Consider the following 25,895-nt stretch of genomic DNA (forward strand, 5'->3'; position numbering starts at 1 on the left):
ACCGGTCTACTTTCTGTTCCCAGAGTCAGAGCTAAACATGGAGAAGCAGCGTTCAGTTGTTCTGCTCCACATATCTGGAACAAAGTCCCAGAAAGCTGCAGGTCTGCTGAGACCCTCAGCTCCTTTAAATCAAGATTGAAGACTTTTCTGTTTGCTGCTGCCTTTAATTGAACCAGATTCAAGGATATTAATCAATTTCTGCATTTTACTATACTACTGTATTTTATTTCTTACACTGCTTTCTATTGTTTTAATGACTGTTTTTAATGATTCAATGAATGTTCTTAATTGTTTTTAAATCTCTTTTACTTTTGCCTTATGTTTTGATGCTTTTAATGGTTTTATGTGAAGCACTTTGAATTACCTTGTTGTTGAAATGTGCTATACCAATAAACTTGCCTTGCCTACAACCTTTTTCAAGTAAAAGCCTATGAGAGGAGGCGTTTACTCCACCATGGCTTCTCTGATCTGCTACGCCTCAGTCAGTTAGTCAAAATTATGAGATAGTATCTCATTATTATGATAGTAAGTCGAAATTATGAGATAGTAAGTCGAAATTTTGAGATAGTAAGTCGAAATTTTGAGATAGTAAGTCGAAATTCTGAGATAGTAAATCGAAATTATGAGATAGTAAGTCGAAATTTCGAGATAACAGGACCTTTATTTTTTCCTCACAGTGGCGGAAATGGGCTTCCATATAACCTGTAGCCTGTCGGGGATCGAACTGCCGATCATTTGACTAAAGGACGACCCTACTCAACCACTGAGCCACAGTCACCACAAAATACACATGTAGGGGTTTATTTAACTACTTTTTCTAATTGCATCTGTCGATTTCTCCTAAATTCATCAAGTTAGCATTAGATAATGCCTCATTTGCATATCTAAACACAACATTTCAGAACATTTGTAATACAACAAATAATCCTCTTAATGTAAGTAATCTATTGGAGAAGTTTCATGGTGATATACTGTATATATATATATATATATTAGTGCTGGGCAAGTTAACGCGTTATTATCGCGTTAACGCATTAATTAATTAACGCCGACAATTATTTTATAGCGCGTTAACACGTTTAAAAATTTTTTTTAATTTTGAAAGTCCGTTGCTTACTGGCAGCGGTGGAGGAATGGAGACTACTGGACATCGCTGCAGTTAAAGTCAGCAGACACTCAGATCTCCGTGGTCAACTCAGCAGACACTTACATGTTAGTGCACCTATATGCTGAAATTCACGGTTGATGCATTCAAACGGCACAGGTCGGGAGCGAGCGAAGGACTTTGAAAGTTAGCGGAACGATTAACGTGAGACAACATCCGGTTTCTTCAGATGAACATCCGGTTTTCAGAATAAGATGCCAACAAAGTATGAATTATATTCACATTAAGTATAAAACATACTACCTGCATCTCTTGACTTAAAGGGAAAATACACATAAATTGTGTGTAAAGTGTCTTTATTCTTTGATTGCTGGGTAACCATCATCACCTCGGAGTTACAGCATTATTATAATTGATGAACAGTAGAGCTGCATTCACATGCTCTGACTGTCATGAAGACACAAGACACATTTAGATGAAACGTGCTGAAACATGTTATTCATGTTGCACAGCAGTGGAATGTTTCACATACAGTCACACACTGAGCACAGATAGTGAAGAGATATAACTGCGACTGTGTATGAATATGAATATTTACAACAATCGTCTTAAATATGCTCTGCAGCAACGCAATTGTTATCATATTTACATGATACTGATGGTCACAGTTCTATAATATGAAAATGTGTGTAATTTAACAAGAAAGTTAAACAGCACATAAACATAAAACATAGTTGGATATATTCTGATAACAACTTAATCAGAAGCAGTAGAGAGGTTGAGGGTGTCACGGTGCATCTTTTACATCATATAGCATATTTCATATTTTAGTTCATAATTAATATTTTGTATACATATTTGTGATCTGAGATAACATGCACAATTTGATTTACTCCAAATGTTTGACTCAAGTTTTAATTATTTTAATTAAATTTCTTGGTGATGTAATGTGATTAAATCCACTTGTACAGTAGGAAAGATGCTAGTGCAACTAGAGGTAATAGCGCAACAGTTATGAATAACTCATTTAAGTAATGTTTTAGAGGAGTCTTCAACATTTTTCAGGCCAAGGACCCCCAAACTGATAGAGAGATGGAGCAGGGTCCCTCGACTATATATATTGTATAAAATTGTGTTTTACATTAAATGGGCCTAGTACCGTGTATACCTCTTTATTGTGCATTCAATACTAAGCTATTCAAATAATACACAGGTTCATATATTCATGTTTTTATTTTAAACATGTGCAAGGTGCAGTGAGTAGGGTGGCCGTACCACTGCCATTTATAAACATACCTTGTCAGCTGATACCAATGTCAATATCAACATTGTCTATTAATTGAATGATAATCAAGCATACAAGCTATTCAAATTGATGTTTTTCATTTTGAACATGAATGTGGAAACGAAAATGAGTGATGGCCTATTAGTGCCACTGCCATGCATAAACATACCTGTTATCTTACATACAATACTGAACTATTAAAATAATGGACAGATTCATGTTTGAAAAAAAAAAAAAAAAGAAATTGCCTAATCAACCTACAATTTCGCGGACCCCCTGCAGTACCTCCGCGGACCGCCTAGGGGTCGCGGACCCCCTGTTGAAGACCTCTGTTTTAGACAATCAGAGTCAACTTTCGAAAAGCACCGTAGGTTTTGAATGTTCTCTTCTTCTGATGAATGAGCACTTAATGCTGTAGTGACAAAAGACAAATAAAAAAACCACCATGTGGTTTTCAGAATACAGAAAAAAATATATATTAAAAAGCTGCAATGTTTGAATATCTTTTCAATTCTGTTCGTATTTGTTGCTATTTTCTTGCCTGAATACCAGCACCTGTTGCAGTTTAAGTACAATAACTTGGTAGTTTTTTCAGCCATGAGGAATGTCTGCTATGATATATTCAATGTTCATTCATTTATTTAACAGGGACAGTGCACATTAACCAGCATTTCAGTTTCCACCTCAATGTAAATGTGCCAGAGTTAGCTGGAGAGCTACTTTTGTCTGTAGTCTATATAAGTGTATTGTATACAAAGACTTAAGGAACCCACCTTTCTCTCTTATGCATCTGTTGAATAGTTTGAGGTAGAGGTCGTCCAAAACTCTCTGGCAGGAGGAGAGTAGCAAAGGCAGACACAACAGCCAGAGTCCCCATTACAATATAAGGCAGGTACTTAAAGTATACACCTGCACAAGGAGAAGAGAACATTTGGATGAAGGAAATCTTTGGTCAGTGTTTTTTGCACGTTGTAAATATTTGCTGTATGTGAATTAATCAGTGTGCATAGCATCCAAACTAAAAATAGGTGAAATCAAATGGTTATCTGTTTGAAGCTACAACAAGGAACTTTCATTTTGTGTTGATGTTGTTGGTCCCTGTGGATAAAACTGGTGGTGTTTCCGAGCACCAGAGTCCCTTTAAAAAACCTCTTATTTTACTGCAGCAGGGTCTAACAGTCTGCTCTGCTTAGTCCTGGTTCTGGTTCTCTAGTGACTCCCTTCCCTCCAGCAGTCCCAGCAGTAGGATTTGGGTCTTGTTGGCTACCGGGGGGACCGGTGGAGCAGCAAGGTGACACTCTGGCCGGATTTGGAGACGCTGCTGTTGCCGGGAGCAGAGCTCTCCTCCTCCACCTGCTAGAGCTCTGACTGCAGGTCGAAGGCTGAAATTTGGTCGCTGCTGGAGCCCCAACTGCAGTCTGAACTGATGATTTTCTGGTGAACCTGCATGATTTCATCTGTGTATTTTGCACGGAAACTGACCCGGTGGCACCGATGACAAGCATTAAGAATAATATAGAGAAATCTATGAAGGTCATGGAGAGGATTCAGTGTAAATTTTCATAACCAGTTTCATAACCGGTTAAAAGTTCCTCACAGTATCTTCAAATGATAATTCAGGTCAAACAAATTAAATAATCACTGAGTAATTACGATAAGAGACAAGTTTACTCACTTAGCTGTAACAAAAATGGTGCAATGGAACTGCCCACTTTGGCAACAGCACTGCACGTCCCTGTTGCTGTGTTCCTGAGCGCTGTTGGGTAAAGCTCTGCTGTGTAGGCATATATCAGGGATGTACCGATGGTAATGACAAATTTACCCAGCATCTCCAGAGCTACAGACAGTTCTGATAAACCTGAAAGGAAAGAAGAGTTTGTCTAAGAAAGTCCCTGAATGATCCACTCTGCAGCAGATTAAAGGCATTTGGGTTAAAGACACTTTTTACCCAGCTGCCTTCACTTCATTCAACCATTTTCTCCGCTGCTTAGAAAACTCCAAAGCTTTCTTAACAATTCTTCAACCTGAGAAACAGTCTTAAAGAGGAACTCCTTCATTTTTACACATTAAACTGAGGTCACAGGTCTTAGGGAAAAACTACTGCGTTTGAGTCTAGTAGCTCAAGAATACATTATTATCTGTTGAATACTCATGTAATGGTTAAAAATATTTGCTTGGAAATATAATAATACCGTCATGCACCACGTCATGTCACTGCTTACTTTCAGGCACCAGTTGAAGGAAGTACAGCGACACTCCTCCAATGAGCAAAATACAAAAGACAGACAGCCGTCGTGGAACGTATCGCAGTGCCAGCCAGCTAGAAGTGTATGCTGGTACCTCTACAGCTGCTGAGAGGAAGCAGCTGATGTAGGGGTTAGCATGCAGTTGGGATGTGTTCAGGGACAGGCCATAGTATCCAGTACTCAGAGTGAACCTGGAGAGACAGAGATACAAACAGAGAGCTTTCAATGGAAATCTGCACAGAAACAGCATTTGACACATACCATACAGTAGCTCTAGTGGCAGACCAAGACCATTAGACTTAAAATTAACAAACAAAACAGAGAGAAAGAAAACTAAAGAAGGACAAAACCAAGTAATATCAGTGCTGTAAATGAGCAAATGTTAAAAAAATACACTCACCACACCAGGCACAGAATGAGCGTCAAGTTTCTGATGTTTTTTGTCCTCAGCAGGCTGAAGACATTGTGCTGTTCCTTAGGGTGTGTCTTTGTTGCATCAGCCTGCAAGATACAAAACCTCAGTCTCACCAGCAGTTTGGCATATCATTCCACCACTTTGGTCCAGGGATAAATATCTCAACAACTGCTGGAAAATTTGTCATGAAATTTGGTACGTACATTGCTTCCTATTGGATGAATTGTACTAACAATGTGTCTCCTCAAGCACACACATTGTCCCCTGTGTCTGGTCCTACACGATTTAAGTCAGGCCAGACTTACATGTACGCTGTAATCTTCAAAGATGACCGATGGAGCCTCGACTTTGTTCATCTTAGCAGCCTTTCTCAATGTGGTCTCAGCCTCCTCCACTCTTCCCTGAGAGAGCAACCAACGAGGAGACTCTGGGATGAACCTGCCTCAGTATTCAACAGAGAAACAAAAAGGTTCAAGCTGGATCAGTGGGGCTTAAAATACAGGTGAATACAAGTTAGGATATTTCTCTTGTAAAAAAGCCAAATTATTATTTTCATCTCATGACAAGAGCAAAATCATGACATTTATGGTGTAGTATAAGGTACTGTGGTTCCATCACCGGCAGGGATAGTCAGCGGGGTGTTTAGCGGGAACTTAGGGTTGTTGACCCCTTGCATCACAGACTGGCTCTGGGGATGTGGAACATCCTTTTTTTAGCGGGGAAGGAATTAGAGTTGGTGCATCAAGTTATACAGTCAGGGCCATAAGTATTTGGACTGTGACAGAATTTTTCTAATTTTGCCTCTTCACACGACTCCAATGGTTTTGAAATGAAGCAGTCAATCTGTGGTTGAAGTGTTGATTTTCAGCCTTAATTCAATAGATAAAATGATGCGCTGCAGCCTGCCCTTGTCCTTGGCAGTGGCTGCAGTGTACCAGACCGTGATGGAGGAGCAGAGGATGGACTCAATGATGGCTAGAGAGTCCGGGTAGGTCCGCTCCACACACAGTATCTGTTCGGCGAGTGTCCGCTGTGCTTCCTGCACGTTGCCCTGCGGCGGCATGTACACACCGACCAGTATGAATGAAGCGAACTCACGGGGGGAGTAGAAGGGTTTGCAGTTAATGATGAAAGATTCCAGATCAGGAGAACAGTGCTGAAGAATCACTGTCACATCGTTGCACCAGCCGCTGTTGGAGTAGAAACAGACTCCTCCACCCTTCGATTTGCCTGAGAGCTCCGTGTCGCGATCCGCTCTGAACAGCTGGAAGCCAGCCAGCTGGAGCGCAGAGTCCGGTATATACAGTACCCCACATTTTCAGAGTCTCAAAAGTAATTGGACAAACTACCATAATTGTGAATATAATCATTATTTTTAATACTTGGAAGTATTTTAGTTGACTCCTTTTCTGGAGTCGCCCAGGGTGAGAGGCACCATACGGACGTGGGGATACTGGCAGCTGGCTGAGTACTGGTGATGTTGAAGAGGGTTGCCTCTATGCGAATGCAGGTCACTGAGGGTAAATCTTTGACTGCTGTTTGGTGCATAAGCTCAGAGAATCCGCCCTTCTTGGAGTCCGTCCATAACAAACACCATGTTCGATCAGAGGCTGATTCATTAGTGTACTTCATACTAGGCCACCTAGGCCAAAGATCGATGATCGACTTTGTGGTTAAATCATCAAATGTGAGGCCATATAAACATCGACCAAAAAGTTCGGAAATTAGTGTTTGGTAGATTATTTTTCTGTTGTAACAATGCTTCTTGGCAATACATTTTATACCGTTGGAAAGCCTGTTTATTTACCTTTTAAACGGTGCCCCATTTGTCAGGAACATGCATTTCTGGGATGAGCAGCAGAGCTGAGTATGTGGGTTGCGCCCATGAAAAATTTGCTTCCAATTTACTAGTTGATCTATTACAACCTTTCAAGTGACCGAAAGACTAAAATTGCAGCTGAAATTAGTTTCCTCCATAGGGTGGTTGGGCTCAACTTCAGAGATAGCAAGAGGGGCTCAGACATTAGGAAGGATCTCAAAGAGCCGTTTCGCCTTCGCATCAAGAAGAGCATTCGGGCATCTGATCAGGATACCATCAGGGCACTTGCCTTTGGAGGTTTTCTGGGAATGTCCAACTGGTATAAGACCATAAACACGCTGGAGGGATTATATATCCCATCTGGCCTGGGAACCCCTGAAGATCGCCCAGGAAGAGCTGGAAAACATTGCTGAGGTGAGGGGTATCTGGACTATCTTGCTTAGCCATCTGCCAATGCCAACCAGCCACGCAAAAGGGGAAGTAAAAATGGAGATGGATGGATCGATGGATGGTATGGTAAAGTTAACATGAACACATTTTCTCGTCATGAGTACAACCTACCACCAGAGCGGGATGTAGAGCAGGCCAGGCAGAGAGATAGCCAACAGGAGAGATTTCCAGTCCCTTAAAAAGTAAGCAAAAAGAGGCAGCATCATGTAGCCAATGGCATATCCCAGACACACACCCAGTGAGGAGAACAGGACCCGTACATGTCCAGTCAAGATCTCATTGCCTGAAAGAGAGAGAAATGCATGACAAAAGGGCGGGTAAATAAGTGAAGGTATTAGTAACAGGTGAAACAACCTGCACAGTACACACAATGCATGTATCAACATCACTGACTATAGAAGAGTATTATTTGTTGTTCTAAAGCATGAAATGTTCACATTACCCAGCACAAAAGCAGATACATAGTTGGAGATCTGTCCCAAACCATTCATGAAGTAGAGGATGATGAACACCATCCATGAAGGTGAAAAGATTTGAACAAAAGTAAAAATCGTCTGAACTGCCATGGTGGCGAAGAAAACAGGCTTTCTTCCAAACCTAGAATGAGAAATCAAACAACGTAATAAGAGCAGATTAAAAGATTTAGTTTAAATGTTTACAGTACAGGTTGCTAAAGATTCCTATTTCTTTTGTTGTATACTGTGTTTGTCGTTTGGCAAAAGTTAAGCAAGGACATTTTCAGGAAGAATGAACATGCTTTATGAAGATGGTGTGTCTATAATTTCATTATGAGATGGTGTTTTCAGTACCTGTCTGAGAGCTGTCCTGAGAAGAAGGCTCCAACAAGAACTCCCAGGAAGTAAATTGTTGAGGTGAACGGCTGCTTCCACTGGTCTCGGCACACCAGGTCAAACTGGAGTATCCATGCATGAACAAAGAAAAATAAGCTAGATCCATTTGTTAACAGAAAAATCAATCAAACATTTCCTTCTTAAGTAAACGTACAGTGCATGTGTTCCATTCAGGTTTAATCATTTTCTATAGTTCAGTTACTGAACTGTCGTGTAATATTCAGCATGACTCACCTCAGAGACGATGGTGGACTGGTAGATGTCTCTGCTGTAGCTCCACCCGTCCACACATCCCTCCTGCTCCAGGTCCGTGATGTTGACGTCCCTCCCAGGAATGAATCCCTGAGCAGAGAGATTTCTGACCACATCCAGCCTGAACCTGCTGCATCTGCTCAGCTGCTGTTTCCCATTCACCACCTCACAGTCACAATGACACACACATCGTTAGTGTCATTAGTAACATTTCAGATAGAACCCTGAACTGTAGCCGGACCGCTTTATAAGACTTCTTAAACTTTATACAGCAGCTGCAGAAAAATACATCAACTTTAAAGCTGCACATGTGATCATCAAAGTATTGTAATATAATAACAATTCTGGCAAAACAACAGTAATATCACTAAAAGCCTGAACTCACAAATATCTAAAATTCTTACTCTGGTGAGGCCAAATCAGACAAATAAGACTTTTCTTTTTCGGCCTTTGTGATCAAAAGCAAAATTACCTCTATCGGGATGATTGCATTAAGCCAATCTTGGGTCAGGTTGAAGTGAGGAACCAGGCAGTGGTGGCTGGGAGTGTCAGCCAAGAAGACAACAGAGAAAGCACCGTATCCATTGGGCAAGATGCTGGCAGAGAGTAAGAAGAAGACAACCTGCTGGAAACGTCCCCACTGGCCCAGAAAAGCTACGGAGTCATCATAATCCTTCATGGTCTCAGAATCCTAACCGTCCCTCCACTCTGTTTATTGTGTATACTTGTTTTTCTACTGCACTGTAGTTTGTCCTCCCCTCAACTGTTGTGCAAGCCACGCCTTGTAGGCAACTTCAATAAACATGCACGCCAAAGCAAAAAGTTAAACTGGAGATTTTTTTCTCAAGTAGTTCTTTGCACCAAGGACTGCCAGCCATAGTTGCCAGGGATACAAACATGGAGGCTATAAAGAGTAAACAAATGGCAAAAAAGCTGCAGTGTCACAGTTCTCAAAGCAACATTTCGTTAGTCTCAGGTTAAACATTACAAAGACAATAAATGTTGAATGTTGACCTGTCACGTGTTGGCTTTCCAAACACAAGTGGGTGTGTGAGTGAGTGTTTCGTGTGTATTTATTCCTCATTGAGGATAATAAAACTGAAGCCTGTATATGAAGGCCGTAGCCACGGAGTCAACATGTTTTTAGAAACAGGCCCAGACAGCACTGGTGTGGGTTGTTAGTGTTCGTCAATTTATTAAATGAACTTTTTTATGTATTATTTTATTTTTAACCATAATGTCTAATATTGTCTTGTATAATATTGCTCAAGAACAACCAGTTATTTCTGAAATCAAAAGTGATTTAGACGACGTAACACACGTAGCACTAAGATTGTTATGATTATAAATACATTTGTTAATGATTTATTTATATTTTTTAAATCAATATATTTGCAGGGCTTCACTATTAATATATAAATGAGTTTAAAAGAATCATTTATATCTATGGAACCAAAAAACATTTATTGAGATGTGAAATGCACCTTGACATCTTCGTCCTTTAAGATACGATAGCCTACGTGTATATGGTGCTTATGCAGATGTCAAAATGAGACAAAAACAGACCGATACAAAAAGAAAAATTGACAAAAGCCACATGTATTACTCCATGACATAATTCTGCTATTTCATTTTTACATGCAGTAATATTTTCAAATGTATTTAAAAAGTAAATACATTTTACTCAACCTTTAAAACCGTGAATACTATCAAAATATTACGAAATGTAAAAAGTAGTAGGCTAAAGATATTTAATATCAACATATCACCTACATCAGTTGAGTGCTAGATAATCACAGTGGACTGTCCTGGAGTACCGCAGGTATTCGGGTTTCTTTTCCAGCGATGCATGGACACTTTATCCTGTTACAAGGACAAAAAGAAAAGACAGATACAACATTATTGGTTGCAAGGTTCTGTAGATAGCGCAACAATAAGAGAAAAAAGTATAAATATTCCTTTGCTGCTATCAACTTCATCATCATCACAAGCAGCAGACTTCACTTGTGTCACATTAGCACATCAACTTAGAACATGTTTTGTAAAGTTTTAGTGGGAAGACGTTCTGTGCGATAACAATGCTAACCACTTAAATCTAGTAATGGTCTGAAGATAATCCTTGAACCTGAAGAAACGGGTTCTTTTTGCCACTTGGGAGCAGCAGAAACAAGTTGTAAACACCCAGTGGTGGAGGAAGTATTAAGATCATTACTTTAGTGAAACTACTTACACAAATTGTGTTAAACAAATGAACCGTCTATTAAAACTTATTATATATAGCTCGATAACAGAGGTAGCAGCCTACCTTTCTCTCTTACGCATCTGTTGCATAGTTTCAGGTAGAGGTTGTCCAAAACTCTCCGGTAGGAATAGAGCAGCAACGGCAGACACAACAGCGAGAGTCCCCATTATATAATTAGGAAGATGTAATAGGTAGATGTCTGAAAAAAACAAAAAAAGAGAAGGGGAGGTTTAGATGGGAGAAAAGTCTAGGTGTGAATTTGAGAGTGAAAAAATGGTTTCCAAACTTAAGGTGAAATAAGATTAAACGGCCCAGACTTCACCTGGGTACGTCAGTGCAGCTGCTTTATACATGAAATGTGAAACTAGGGGTTGTAATCATCATCTGAACTCAATCTACTCACTCAGAGTTATCAAAAACGGTGCGATGCAGCTTCCCAGTCTGCCAACAGTGGAGCATATCCCCACCGCTGTGTTCCTGAGCAATGTTGGGTAAAGCTCTGCAATGAAGGCAAAAAGCATGGAGAAAGGGACGGTAACGGCATATTTAGCCAACATCTCCAGTGCAATGGACAGATTTGAGAGACCTAAAGGAGAAGGAAATATTTAGTTTAAAAAAAACAAAATGAAAACAACAGAATAGAAACAGACAAAACTGAAGTAACAATTCGTACACGTGTGTCCGGATCATGCAGCTACTTTCTCTTTTGGTAACACTTTATAATTACAAGAGGAAAGTGACCCAAAACCTTGATATACCCACAAAGCACCACAATGCACAAACATTTTATGGATTCTTGAACAACAATATTTTACCGCAAAAAGGTGAAATTGACCACATAAACAAACATCTATATATATTTATTTATTTCTGCTTAAATATTATATTTTGCCAGTGCAAATTACTGCTTTTTTATTACTAGCATATTTATTTACCCCCTGAAATAGAGTTGATACAAAACTTTCAATAAGTGGTGATTCACAGTTTGTCACAGATTAAAGTCTCGAGATTGACTGCAGACGTCCCCTTTACACCCATTTCCTTTAGCTTTGAACTTTTCATCCATTTCAAAATGTCGATCAGTGACCATTTCTGCTACAGTTACACATCCTGTATTGTTGGATTTAGCGCAGCGTTAACATTTCAGCAAACCCTGATTTCTGTTTCTTGGACACCAGCCAAGCTGCGTAAGAGTAAATTAATACATTAATCTTAGAGCTTTACATTTGAGATTTCTGCATATTGTGCTTCAGTGTTTGTAGTACTGTATTTCCTCAATGCATCAAGATATTCACATTCTGTTTTTAGAGAAACCCCCTGCCTACCATCACACCAAATCTTGAATCATTCAGAGTTTTGGTTATAAAATTACATGAACTAAGGTGTGTCCTCTCCCATTTGGGCTGGCATTATTTTGCACTTCTTCTTTTATGGGGTTTAACACAATATCTTTCAATTGAACCACTATTGAGGTAAACTATTACAGGAATATACAAGAATCCATTTCATGTTTAGGAAACCTCAGAGGATATAAAAACATTGTTTTGCTTTGTTCTAGCTCCGGTAAGGGTCTCTTGAAAACTAAAGCTTTTGAGGGTCTTCCCTCTAGCCTAAAATTTTTTACAAAACACATGTTTCAGTAACCCATAACTAATGCCTGACTGATGATGATTTAAAGCACACTTTAATGCGAGATGTATAATTAATGTATGCTAACCGTGAAGGAATGATAAAGTCAGTTAAAATGTATGATTAGTCAGTCCCTGATTGTAACAATTCAATAGTGTTAAACACCAAGATGCTTAAAGAATAGCTTCTTTAGAAATAAAATGATTTCTCTGAATTTCACCACATGAACAATCACTTTGCATCAATAATCTTTGAGTATAGAGTCACGTTTTGTTTCTTGCTTACGTTGAGGCACCAGGTGAATGAGAAACAGTGACACTGCTTCAAGGAGTAACGTAAAGCTGATAGACAGCCGACGTGGAAAGTATCGCAGCGCCAGCCAGCCGGAAATGTATGCTGGTACCTCCACCACTGCTGAGATGAAGCAGCTCACGTAGGGGTCAGCATGGAGTTGGGATGTGTTGAGAGACAGGCCATAGTATCCGGTACACGTAGCAAACCTGGGTAAGACAAGGTGCTAAATGTGCTTCATATATAAAGAAAACTAAATGGAAGAAAAATCCCCCTATGGCTGTGGATACTAAAAAACAATGACTTTATTCAAGCATTCCCCCTCAAGCGTATTCCTGCATGCTGCATATGATAAGATCTTCTCTTCATGTCAATGTGTTGACCTCTCAGACAGTAACTGTTGATAACACAGAAAAATATCATCGTAAGTTCAGCTGTTTACTCACGTCACCAGGCAGAGGAGGAGTGTTGTGATTCTGATGCTGCTGGTCCTCAGCAGGTCCAAGGCATTGTGGTGATCTTTAGGGTCCGTCTTATTATCAACCTGCAAGATACAATTACGTAAGTCTCTCCCTCTTGTTTGTTGTGCCCTTCCAGAGTAACCCAAAATCCTTCTATTCTTTGACAGAGTAAGGGACCATCTACAATACATGAGAAGGAAAGAGCAGCCACCGACAGGGCCGAGAGCTACTTGTTGAGACAAAATGACCCATTTTAACATTAGTTTTAAACTAAAACCAAAACACTAATATTTGTAGGAAAAGCATTCCACTGTTCTGTTGCTGTAACAGTAAAGCAAACTAATATTGGTCACAAAAAAAACAAATTCAAAGCTCAATAAGGTTTATTCTTTTGACAATGTGGCAATAGTGGTACGAGAGCATTAAGAGCTTGTTTTAAGGCTAAAGACTAGCAAACTGCAAATCAAAACAAATCAACAGTTTCATACTATGTTACTGACAAATGCAGTATGTACTGTTTACTGCATACTTTATCAGTAGTATGTAATAACCAGTTTTGAATACAGCTCTTGACTTTACAGGGATCAAAACAGGCAGTGGTAGTCACACGCTGATGCTTTATGCAGATGATGCTTTAGTTTTTATGACAGAACCAGAACGCTTCCTGCCCTCCTTTTTTTTTTTTAAACCATCAACTCAAATTATCTGGATACAAAGTGAACCGAGCCAAATCAGAGTCACTTCCTCTGACTCATTAAGTTTTGTTCATACTCAAACCAAGGTTGAATATCCTGTAAACAATATGATTTGGCTACAAAATGTTAACTCAAATGTAGATTTATTTTAAGACATCCGGTTTCTAAAGCATCAAAAAACAAATTGGCATTCGTTGTGTGATCCCTAAACATGAAAATAGTGTTTTTAATTAGTAAACTATTTGTGACAGTCACCTCAGAAAAGCTCTAATCGTGCACGTTAGGAGCGGGAAAAATGACATAAATTCAGGCGCGCCAAATTACAAGCAGAGCGACCACTTGCAGAGCATTTGCATGTAAAGCTCAGGCCGTGATTACGTAATTCTTTGGTGCGTGCACTTTGCGCTGGCTTCACTACGGTGAGTATAAACTACGCTTTACTATCCCAAGACCTTATTCCGACCTGGCGACTTTACTTGGCCAGTCAGGCATCAAATACCTCGGCATCACATTTCCCCCCATCGCTGTCTGACCTGATCCTTGTGAATTTTGAACCCCTCCGAGACAAATTTAAGACCGATATAGACCGGTCATCCCCGCTATTTATCTCCCTCTGGGGCCAGGTCAAAGTCATAAAAATGTACCCCGTGGTTTAATCTTGAGAGTCCTCTGTGCAGCCTGCTGCCCTCTATGCATTACATCACTACTAACTTTCACCAGGGGCACATATGCATCACTACATAAATAATGGTGGTCTTTGGTGAAGGACGCAAGGCCTTGCTCTACAATTCTACTGTATATAAAATGCTCAGACAAACCTCAGACTGACTTGGGGGGGGGGGGGGGGGGGTGCCTTAAAACTGCATTCTCTCTAGTGTCCATCAGGGGGCGACTCCTCTGGTTGTATAGAAGTCAAGAGAGAATGACTCTACTTCTCTCTTGATTTATTACCTCAGTAAACATTGTAAACATGAGTTTATGGTCTCAATCTCTAGTTTCAAGTCTTCTTCAATTCAGCATGATGTTCATTTAGTAAATTATGGTCCATTTAGAGTCAAACAGACCATAAAGCAGGGTATGCTTTAGGAAAGGCTGAGTGTGATTGACAGGTCTCTGCCTCTACCAGAGCCGTGTACGGCGTCTCTACGTCACTCCTCCCAATTCCAAATATGGTAACATCCATTCACTGGTTGCATAAAGGTGGCCGTAATCCAAGATGGCAGCGGCCAAATTGCCGAATTTGAGACTTTAAAACATCAGTCCACAAACCAATGGGTGACGTCACGATGACTACGTCCACTTCTTATATACAGTCTATGGGAGGGACTCAAAGATTCAAAGTCCTAGTTACATCTCCAGTGCTATTTCTCACTTTTATTTCCGTGGCGGGCGATTGGAAGTCTGTAAGATTGTTTGCAAATGTTCGGTGTCTTTATTTATTTGTTTTACTAACCTGTCTGTCTGTCCCAAAGGGTGTCAGCTTTTATACTTTCAAGTTTAATATTGCTGCTTGAACCAGATATTTGTCACATGTAGGCCTGTAAATATTTATCTTAAAATGCCACAAAAAAGATCATCTTCATAATTTTGCTTTTGAAAAGACTTAATTAATTTGCCAACGTTAAACACCTCCAGTGTGTCCTGGGTGTTTCTGTAACACCAAGGACAACATAAACTAAGGTGTTTCATAGAGAGTTCCAACAAAAAGCATCATCAAGTCAACATACACTGTAATCTTGAAATATGACCATTGGAGCCTGAACTTTGTTCCACTTGGCAGCCTTTCTGATGATGATCTCAGCCTCCTCCACTCTTCCCTGAGAGAGCAACCAACGAGGAGACTCTGGGATGAGCCTGCCTCAGAATTCAACAGAGAAACAGAACGGTTCAGACTGGATCAAAGATGGTGATTACAAGTTATAATACTTCTCTTGGGGAAAAAATCATGAATTCCTCATTAATAAGAAACAGAATGTATCGGGGGGGTTTAATCGATAATCATATAAACGAGTCTTAAAATGTCTTACACCTGGATTTAGAGTACAGGAACATGCAGTCAATTAGTGTGCTTAAGGGTTAAATCTAGAGGTGAATTTGAAGTATGTACCGTTTGTGTCTTTCTTTTAGGGAACAAAGTCTTGCCCAATTATTCAGAAAGTCTACACGTCAGTTTACCATTTTTTTTTAAAACAGTCAAGGCTGTAATCTTTGGTTTCAAGATTTTTTTATTACAGCAAATATCCAAATACTCTAAACTGTCCTTTGACAAAACATGAACTTTATGGAAATTCACAGTACGCTTTCTTGTAGTGAGTGCAACCTACCACCAGAGGGGGAGATAGGCCAGGCCAGGCAACGACAAAGACAACAGGAGAGATTTCCAGTCCCTTAAAAAGTAGGCGCAGAGAGGCAGCATCATGTAGCCGATTGCAAAGCTTAAACATGAGCCCAGAGATGAGTAAAGGACACGCACATCGCCTGTCAAGATCTCAGCGCCTGCAACAGAGATTAAAAAATACAAAGACAGAAACACGTGGTGAACAAGTGAAATACAAGTAGATCAGTACACTTGTTTTCACATCTGTAAAACTACTGTGGCAGTAGTTATATATTAAACAATGCTCATATGTACCCAACACAAGAGCAGCAACAAAGTTGGATATTTGTCCCAAACCGTTGATGAAGAGGAGGACAGTGAACATAACCCATGAGGTAGAGAAGACTTGAACAAAGGTAAAAATCATCTGGACTGCCATGGTGGCAAAAAGAACTGGTTTTCTTCCAAATCTGTGAGAGAAGTAGAATAAACCACGGACAAATGAGAAATCACTACCAAAGTATATATAATGAACATAAAGACGAATAAAAAATAAATCTACACTTTTTGTGGTTTTGGAGATCTGATCAGCAGATGTGTTCAACAAACATTGAATGCACTTCATAGTTATTAAGACACAAAAGTCTGCTAATTATTGTACAGTACTCTAAGGCTAATTCAAGTTTAAATACATACATTATTTAATAAAGCAAAAGTAGCAATGCCACATCTATATATCGATATTCTTGACCATTATAAGGAGGATAAGTGTCGCTTACTATTGTAGAAAGGAATGCGCTATAAGTAAAATGGACAAATTGGAGTTAAGAGTTACAGCAACATTTTAAGTCTACATGTATACAGATATTTTTGAAATCGGATATTTTCCTCTATGTTCTAAAATATACATTCCGTCCAAATTACCTTTGTTTTACAAAATATCTCCGTCCACACTAGAACTCATAAACGACTATGGAGTGTAGTTGTCGCTTCACTTCACTTTGCAATATAAGGCGAGCCCAAGAAAACGTTGATTTGGAGTCTTGTTATATGAAATATTCAGACATCTCTGTTGCCTTTCAAGCCAAGGAAGACTCGTTTAGCCGCTACCCATCTTAAAACATATATGTGTACTTGTAGACAGGGCCTCAATGAGTGGTGAAACGTTCAGTCCAGAGTAATTAGTCAATTACTACAATATATGGGTATTTAAAGAGGTAGCTACATAATATAAATATATAAATATAAAAGCCTTGTATAAACTGTATCACATGGTGTTCTCAGTACCTGTCTGAAAGCTGTCCTGAGAAGAAGGATCCAAGAAGAACCCCAACGAAGAAAACTGTGGAAATGAACGTCAGCTTCCACTGCTCACTGCACACCAGGTCAAACTGGAAAATCCACACATGAACAATTAATCAATTAAATGCATTGACTGGGGGGGGGTAATCCATGTTCACGTTGTGAGCCTAATTTATTTGTTTTAGGTCAATTTGGTCATTGTGCAACTGCATTCTTGATTCTTCACATGCAAAACATGTTTGTATTTCAAATGTACTGGTGTAATGCGTTTTGTTCAGAATTTGGTATTTTATGGAACACTGATGTTTGAGAATTTGAAAAAAATGGCTACATGTGCATGTTATAAAGCGATGCATAACGGTGCTTAGTTCACTGAGTTCACTTAATTTAAATGAACCTAATGGGCTTCATGAACCGTGTGATGATACAATGGGTGCGTCTTTTGACTTCTGAAAGTAGCTGTTCACTCTACCCGCATGGCAAGAAAACAGGTTGAACAGAGAGCGAAGGGGTTAGGGTTACATTCAAAAGCATTTCCTCTTCAAGCCCGTGCAAATACAAATCACACGAGAGAAACACGGACTCGGTCCAGACCAGGCGGCAAACTCCAGTTCTCCCGAGTGAAGCCGATGCAAAAGTGTCTTAAAACTTGCATTCTCTCTATTGACCAACTCCTCCGGTTTCAAAAAGAAGTCTGATTGTATAGAAGTCTATAAGAAGATTACTCTTCTTCTCACTTGATTGAAGGAGGTTGCCGCCTGAACTAGGAGTCACTATTTACTTGGTCAGTGCTCCTCAGTGTCTGACACCAACTCTTTGTTTCCTGAGAAGATGGAAGGTTAATTTGAAAAAAACATGATGCATGAAACGTCACTAGCCGCGTTTCCATTCACATATTTTTACGCCGAGTTTTTATGTCTGCTTGCGGTGGATTTAGTCAAAAAAGCCTTTGCCGAATAAATTCTGACGTTGCAAACATTTAACGCACATGGGAGAAGTTTGTGTTTAGGGCTTTCTGCCAGAATGGGTACATTTTAACCCAAACATGATCTTTTACTAAATCTAACCAAGTAGGATTGTTGCCAAAAACTAAGGAGATTTCTGGCAGAGGTGAACTTCTCTCATGCACGCTCAATTTCTGTAACCATTGTAGCATGTAGGCTAAGTGGAATTAGCAAATAGGCTAGCTAGCTAACAAGCCAGCCACTAAATGAGTAAAAATAAACAATTTTAATGCTTCGTCAAGGGTTAACACTCTTGTCACAGCGTAAAGCGAAAACACATTACAATCACCAGAACCGTGACAACTTGGTTCGGCAAATCTTTTGTAACTAGTGTAGCATTTAAGCACGGTGGTATTAAGTAAGCCAGCCGCTAATTGGGGGAAATTTAATAACTTCATTCACATCAAAGACTATTGTGCCCAAACAGCCAGCGTGGGAAAGAATATTACTATCACCCAGTGGCGGGACGTGCATTTTATACCTGGGCCTTCACTGCTGTCCTGCAGCTGAAATACCACCTTATAACCACATGATGGCGCCACAGCTATTATTTGTTTCTAAGGCTGTAACTATGTACGTCTTCGTATTAAACCGTTCGGTACGAGTCTTACAGTACGTTTGAATAATGCTAGAGCATTAGGAAAATGCAAAAGCTTAAATTCAGGAAAATATAATGTTTTCTGCGCTCATGTAGGACAGTGGTTCTCAGCTGGATAGTATCACCAGATAAACCGCCAATCACAGCAGAGTAGTACTGGCCGTACTGGATTTGCATCACTGACTTGTATTTTCGACTTGTATTTTCTTGCAAAACTGACGCTAGAGGGGTATGTAGAGCGTCATAGTTTGAAGCGTCGTGCCAATGACTAAGCTGCATTTTTTTGAGGCACTGACGTGTCAATGTGCCGTTTAGACATATCCAAACGCTGCAGGCAAAAGCCATGCCATACGTACACACACTGTGGGGGACAAATTAAATACATACTCCAACAGGAATACACACACACTCACCTCAGAGACGATGGTGGACTGGTAGATGTCTCTGCTGTAGCTCCACCCGTCCACACATCCCTCCTGCTCCAGGTCCGTGATGTTGACGTCCCTCCCAGGAATGAGTCCCTGAGCAGAGAGATTTCTGACCACATCCAGCCTGAACCTGCTGCATCTGCTCAGCTGCTGTTTCCCATTCACCACCTCACAGTCACAATGATACAAGAAAATGTACAACTATAATCGAAGTATATTGTTGTAATATTTTGTTGCTAAGAGTTTGTTTTATAAAACCTTGCCATCTATGTGTCGAAAGACCAAAAGTGTCTCATTGCATTGACTCTCTGTCATCTCACCTCTATCGGTATGAGGGTTTTATGCCAGTCTTCAGTTAGGTTGAAGTCAGGAACAACGCAGTGGTGACTTGGCACGTCAGTCAGGAAAACAAGGGTGAAAGCTCCAAATCCATTGGGCACGATGCTGGCACACAGCAGGAAGAAGACGACCTGCTGGAAACTTCCCCACTGACCCAGAAAAGCGACGCTGTCAGCGTAATTCGTCATAGTAAGAGAATCCTCGTCGGACAACTATTCTATCCACATTCTTCCTGCAGCTGTGGCAAGTACACACTCCACATGCTATGCCATGTTGTTTCCCTGGAGCATAAACCGAGTTGAAGAAACGGTAATTAAGTAGCTACATTCCTTATGTAGCCAACGCCCTGTCTCCTATAGAACAAACCGGACTGCGTTCACGTCATAGAGGACATTCAAGTTCACCGTAGAATGAATTGTAAGCAGATGTGGATTTGAGTTCTCCAAATAAAGAGCCGTCCTTAGCTCCTGCTGCCTCTCTGCCAAACCAGATAAAGCTGTCATTTTCCCGCCCAACCGCTAGAGAACAAAAGCCAGTGTCCCTGTTTTACACCAGTAGTATATATATATTGCATATCTGCGCATGCAGGGTGTGCTGAAGAAGTTTGCGCGTGCCCGTGGACAAATTTGCATAATAGTAATTCGTTTTTGTTTTATTTGCAAAAGGACGAAGAGCAAAGACAACTGGGCTGGTTGGAACAGGTGAGCAGGAGCACAGGTGACTATGAGAGACAGGTTAAACTAGCGGGGCAGGATCACAAAGGAGGGAAAACAAACAAAGGCAGTAAGTAAAACAAGACACATGCAGTTACTTCAAAATAAAAGCAGGAAACACTAAAACTGAATGAAAAAAAACTGAAGACCAAAAACACAAAATTACCAGAAACAGAAAGCTCAGAGGGCGTGAGCCATGCTGTAACAATTACTGCAGCATATATTGGCATACTAACTATTACTGTGTTGACGATCCATTTTGAAATAAAAAAGAAAGTGTTACGACTTCTTCAGCATTTGAAAACTAAAACGTAGCTCTTACCTGAAACGCACAGTTTGTCTTTGCATTATCAACGCCTCTGTGTAGGATTTAAAAATGGCTAACTGATGACTCCTAGAGGTAGTGTCAGAGAAGGACACACAGCAATATATAGTTTCAGGTTAGGCGAATCTTAAGTCTACAGCATGCAATTATATTCTAGAAAACTGTGTGCTTCCAACTCTAAGAGGTATCTTTTCTGTTTTAACACGACAAAATGCCCTCTTTCAGAAAGCCTGAGCAGAAACCATATGGAGGTGGACACAGATGGTTGACAGATGAAGACAAAGAAGGATTAAAAGAAAGAATGCGGCAGGGAGTCTTGGCTTCCCATTAGTTAATCTACACCACACAGTAGCACCTCCCTTTCTTCTGCCTTCTCACGCGTCCTCTTTCTCATCTTCATGCCTCATTCTGACACTCTTTTCCTTTTACTAGATAAGCGTATGAGGCACAGAAAAGTCCCGTTCTCATCTTTTCATTCAAAACATTCATTCTTCATTTCTCACTATCAGCTGCAATTTAAGTCAGAATTCACATTCTGAAGCAGAGGCACCATTTCAACCCACGGGTATGTGGAAATAATACTGTTTGGACAAAACTACTACTTGGAGCTGCACTAATTGCAAGTATTGTTTTTGTGTTTGGGTCACAGCTTTGTTTACAATGAATGTAATTTGTTGCACTGATTTGGAACCGCACTATTTGACCATGCTGCATTAGTTTAATGTAAACGTGTTACGGTAATCTTTCAGTGTTCTGTATGTGTTATAACTTCTTCTGCTGCGTATATGTAAATAGTCCCAGTACTATTACGACCGGTACTGACCCCTTTTAATTCAGCTTCAATCATCTATAGTCGATGCCCTCCAGGATTCCACCATGGAAGCCCAGGCGGAGACACAGCGAGTGAAATCTGTAGTTTCTAATCTCTGCAAAATCCCGCTCCTCCTTCTGCTCCTGTACCTCTTCGTGTGCTCCCTTGATATTTTAAGCTCTGCCTTCCAACTAGCTGGAGGTAAGCAGCCTCATCATCAACATCTTTAATCAATATAGCACCATACCTAGTATTACAGATATTTAATTGTGCAGCCCAGTATCATGGCAGTTAGGGAAATCGTCACAAAATGCAATCTATGGGTTTCCTGTACTTTTTTTGTGTCGTTGAGGACGAAAATAAGGCCAATGGAAAGTCAATTAGGAGCCTTAATCGTGGTGGACACACAAATTGAATGCATCCATGTGGTTAAGCAACATGGCCATTTCACAAACCGCCTTGATACCGTGTTGAAGTTTGTGTTTTATTTACAGATGCTCAGCTTGATTAAAAATATCAAAGCTGTCCCCCTGTCTATGTCTTTTTGTCTTTCCCTTCAGGAAGGGTAGCAGGAGACATCTTTCAGGAAAATGCCCTCCTATCTAACCCACTAGCAGGGCTGGTGGTGGGAATATTGGTGACGGTGTTGGTTCAGAGCTCCTCCACCTCCACCTCCATTATAGTCAGTCTCGTCTCTTCTGGTTGTGAGTTTAAGTGCCAACAATTCTACAACAATGCACATGTAATATAGTTAAAACATGTCATGGCAGCACTTCAATTAATCAATCTAAACTTATACAATGTCTGTCTTTTGGTACAGTGCTGGATGTTAAGTCAGCTATTCCTATTATCATGGGCTCCAACATCGGAACGTCAGTCACCAATACTATCGTTGCTCTAATGCAGGCTGGGGAACGAGATGATTTTGAAAGGTATGGCTGCGTTTATGTGCCATTTTATATATATATATATATATATATATATATATATATATAAAATGTATATTTATCTTTAACATCTGAAACCGTCTATATTCTAGGGCATTTGCTGGAGCTACGGTGCACGACTGTTTTAACTGGTTGTCTGTCTTGGTGCTTCTCCCTCTGGAAGCTTTGAGTGGGATGTTGAGGCGACTGTCGCAGGCCGTGGTCGACACACTACAGCTGAGTACTGGAGAAGAAGCTCCTGAACTCCTCAAAGTCCTCACTGAGCCGCTCACTAAAATGATTATCCAGGTACTGTGCTGGCATATTTTTCCATAAGCAAAGGAGGTATTTTCTTCCATTACTCAAGATAGATACAGAAGCAAATAGTTTGAGTTGAGGGAGTGATCAACGGATGCTCTTCAGAATGGATAGTAGTAGGAATATCAGCTAAAAAACATATTTTTAATAAAAAGCATAGACTGTATATAAGAAGTGGACATAGTCATCGTGACTTCTCCCATCGTTTTGTGGACTGCTGTTTTGAAGCATTAAGTTCGGCAATTTGGCCGTCACCATCTTGGATTACGGCCGTCTGTTTGACTCTAAATGGACCATAATGTACTAAATGAACATCATGCTGTATTGAAGAATACTTGAAACTAGAGACTGAGACCATAAACTCATGTTTACAATGTTTACTGAGGTAATAAATCAAGAGAGAAGTAGAGTCATTTTCTCATAGACTTCTATACAACCAGAGGAGTCGCCCCCTGGTGGACATTAGAGAGAATGCAGCTTTAACACACATCAGCATTGGCTTCACTTTACAGAACCGGAGGTTGCCGCCTGATAAAAAGCATTAGCTCTGCTGTAATGTTTGCTACCAGGTTGTGCTTTCCAGGTCTTTCCCCTGGGCCTTCACTGAATTTGCTTCTGTATCTGTCTTGAATTTAAAAACTTACATAAAATGGAATTTGCAAACCCAACCAAGTAGAGAAAACTGGGAGAAATACTGGACCAATTTCAAGTCACAAAAACATGGGAAAATTGGGTTCCAGGTCTCCAGGTGAAAAAATACCAAAGTTACCCTTTGAATATAGTTTGCATACTTATTCTAAATCAGTGTAATTGAAGACGGCAGCGGTAATAAATGCCCAAACAAGTTGGTTACCAAACAAAAACTAATATATCAGTAACATTATCATCTCCATATTTGTTGTGAAACCTCTTTGCTTGATTGCAGCAATGAACTGTAAATCTAACAAACCGTAACAACGATGTCATAACATGATCTCTGTGTAGCTGGACCGGTCGGTCATTACAGCCATCGCTACAGGAGACCAGAGTGTGAGGAACAAGAGTCTGGTGAAGCAATGGTGTGAAAGCACAACTATGAAGGTACTAGTAAGACCCAATGCGTCTCATTTTTAATGTCAAGTCACTGTCGGTTTCTTCTTTGTCTCACTATTAGTTCGCTGAAAGACACAAAGAGACGAATCATGCTCATGAATTGAATTTGTCATTGCTGACAGGACATTGACACATCCTGGGGAACACACAACCTTTCAGCGCACACACAGAAATGTACAGTATGCCATTAGGACAGTTTAAGTGTTTCTGTGATTGTAAGTTTTGAAGCTCCCTCTCTCATTTATCTTTCCTTCTCTGTTTTAATCACTCGCTTTAAAAAAACAGTTCACTCAAAGAACTATTTTCTTTCGAGTAAAGTTCCGACGTTAAACTGCTCACAACAGTCGGCATGGGAAGATCTGAAAATATAATGTCACGATATTTGGCCAAAATCTTTGCAATTAATGTCTTAAAATGTCTCTAAAGCATTCTGGAAACCTTCACCTTACATTGAGTTAACAAACTAAGATTTCTATTGCATCACAGATCGGACAAAACAAAATCTTAAATACGGTGTTCAAAAATCATACGCCCCTCCTGCATGATAATAATTTAATCCTGCTCTTTTCCCCACTTATCTACGTGACAGTTTGACAAACATATTAGGAAACAAATTTGCGATCTTTGCGATCTTGGGCTGTACAAATAAAATTGAAATGGAAGTGAACGGTGAGCTGGACAGCTTTGCCAAGTCAATTTTGACAATATTCACAATTAGCCAGATGATAAAAATTCACCAGGATCAACTTATTATAAGTGGGGTTTTTTGTATCGCGATCCATGATAAAAACATTGTACTGTCTCATCTCTAGTCTGCGGATTGTCTCGAGAAAAGGGTCATGATTTAAGGAAAGTTGATTTTTTCCAACCTATTGGCGCTTTGAGCCCCACAAGGAGAATACCATCTAGTCCCATTATGTTGGAGAGAAGGCCGACATCTGTAAGACTAGGCAGCTCACGATGAAACTATCTAAACTGATAAATAGCACTCCAGGTTAGAGGGAAAAACTGTCCTTTTAACTTGGGCATCAAATCATTACAATGCTCTGCAAATGATTTCTACCTAGTTTGAAGTCGTCTCAGAGAATAACTTTCCTCCCTTTTTACATCTCGGTACTTCAATTTTACACTCAAACAATCTTGTTCTCTACATCAAATCCTCACGAAACCTCCGGTCTTTCTCTCTACGCCAGGTAGGCATCTCTTTGTGGACTGCTCTCTGTCAGACTTGGCCATAGGTCTGGTCCTCCTGGCTTGCTCCCTGTTGGTGCTGTGCAGCTGTCTGATGCTGCTGGTTAAACTGCTCAACTCCCTGCTGAAGGGCCAGGTGGCCAGTGTCATCAACAAAGTTGTAAATACAGGTAATAGGAATATAGTTTTTAACACATTACAGCTTTTACAGCAGTGATAACAGTGATTTTTAAGATTCCCTCTCCGGTGTTGTGTTGTTCTGTCCTGTAGATTTCCCCTTCCCGTTCACCTGGCTGGCAGGTTTTCTGGCTCTCTTAGTGGGAGCCGTCATGACCTTTTTGGTTCAGAGTAGTTCTGTCTTCACCTCTGCCATCACTCCTCTCATAGGTAACACACACGCAATCATAAACAAAATGACTTACTACTTTATTTACTATGCATAACACACGGAACAGAGCGAGGCAACTTCCCCCACTTCAGTGTTGTTACAGTTGAATGCAGCGCTCTCCTGCTAGCTCGGTTCAGCATTAACAGGACTGCAGAAGATAATGGTTAAGCGCGTTTGTTAAAAATTCTCCATGTGTAGGAAATTGGCCCAGTTTCAGATGTATCTCAATAAATGTTTGTTTACGTTTCCCATGCGTTCTGATAAGCATCTAAACTAATCTCATCGCGCCATCGGCTGTAAAACTCTCACAAGAATCTTTTGAATGGACTAAATATTGGACTGAATATTTTCTGCTCTCTAACAAGTCAGTGATACGTCTTATTGATCTATGATTAACCCAAA

At 40.2% G+C, this 25,895-nt stretch overlaps 3 protein-coding genes across 4 annotated transcripts in view; 1 reads left to right on the forward strand and 2 right to left on the reverse strand.

Annotated features, from left to right (window-relative positions):
• Positions 1 to 1,262: 1,262 nt before the first annotated feature.
• LOC142960387 (organic cation/carnitine transporter 2-like) lies at positions 1,263 to 9,109 on the reverse strand. Its single transcript, XM_076102202.1, has 11 exons — positions 8,896 to 9,109; positions 8,406 to 8,588; positions 8,130 to 8,233; positions 7,763 to 7,917; positions 7,432 to 7,603; positions 5,357 to 5,489; positions 5,037 to 5,137; positions 4,613 to 4,827; positions 4,066 to 4,248; positions 3,164 to 3,299; positions 1,263 to 2,802 (listed from the first exon to the last, which is right to left on the reverse strand). Exons 1-11 carry the CDS (start codon positions 9,100 to 9,102, stop codon positions 2,739 to 2,741), a joined length of 1,653 nt encoding a protein of 550 aa, XP_075958317.1. The 5' UTR covers positions 9,103 to 9,109; the 3' UTR covers positions 1,263 to 2,738.
• A 1,058-nt stretch (positions 9,110 to 10,167) lies between these two features.
• On the reverse strand, positions 10,168 to 20,672 carry LOC142960389 (solute carrier family 22 member 4-like). The gene is made up of 11 exons (XM_076102203.1): positions 19,711 to 20,672; positions 19,376 to 19,558; positions 17,346 to 17,449; positions 16,374 to 16,528; positions 16,066 to 16,237; positions 15,469 to 15,595; positions 13,032 to 13,129; positions 12,580 to 12,794; positions 11,069 to 11,251; positions 10,729 to 10,864; positions 10,168 to 10,286 (listed from the first exon to the last, which is right to left on the reverse strand). Exons 1-11 carry the CDS (start codon positions 19,915 to 19,917, stop codon positions 10,217 to 10,219), a joined length of 1,650 nt encoding a protein of 549 aa, XP_075958318.1. The 5' UTR covers positions 19,918 to 20,672; the 3' UTR covers positions 10,168 to 10,216.
• LOC142960386 (sodium-dependent phosphate transport protein 2A-like) overlaps positions 19,833 to 25,895 on the forward strand; it is an 8,774-nt gene continuing 2,711 nt past the window's right edge. The window contains exons 1-10 of one of the 2 annotated variants that reach the window (XM_076102200.1): positions 19,833 to 20,038; positions 20,395 to 20,430; positions 20,993 to 21,779; positions 22,139 to 22,282; positions 22,399 to 22,510; positions 22,618 to 22,813; positions 23,807 to 23,902; positions 24,037 to 24,088; positions 25,108 to 25,275; positions 25,376 to 25,492. In XM_076102200.1, the coding sequence (XP_075958315.1) occupies positions 21,644 to 21,779; positions 22,139 to 22,282; positions 22,399 to 22,510; positions 22,618 to 22,813; positions 23,807 to 23,902; positions 24,037 to 24,088; positions 25,108 to 25,275; positions 25,376 to 25,492 (1,021 nt within the window). In that variant the 5' untranslated portion in view covers positions 19,833 to 20,038; positions 20,395 to 20,430; positions 20,993 to 21,643. The remainder of the gene's footprint in view (positions 20,039 to 20,394; positions 20,431 to 20,992; positions 21,780 to 22,138; positions 22,283 to 22,398; positions 22,511 to 22,617; positions 22,814 to 23,806; positions 23,903 to 24,036; positions 24,089 to 25,107; positions 25,276 to 25,375; positions 25,493 to 25,895) is intronic. The other variant, XM_076102201.1, reaches the window with a different exon arrangement.

Source organism: Anarhichas minor, unplaced genomic scaffold, assembly GCF_050575085.1.
Source record: "Anarhichas minor isolate MPS153535 unplaced genomic scaffold, ASM5057508v1 ptg000027l, whole genome shotgun sequence".
Lineage (NCBI taxonomy): Eukaryota > Metazoa > Chordata > Actinopteri > Perciformes > Anarhichadidae > Anarhichas > Anarhichas minor.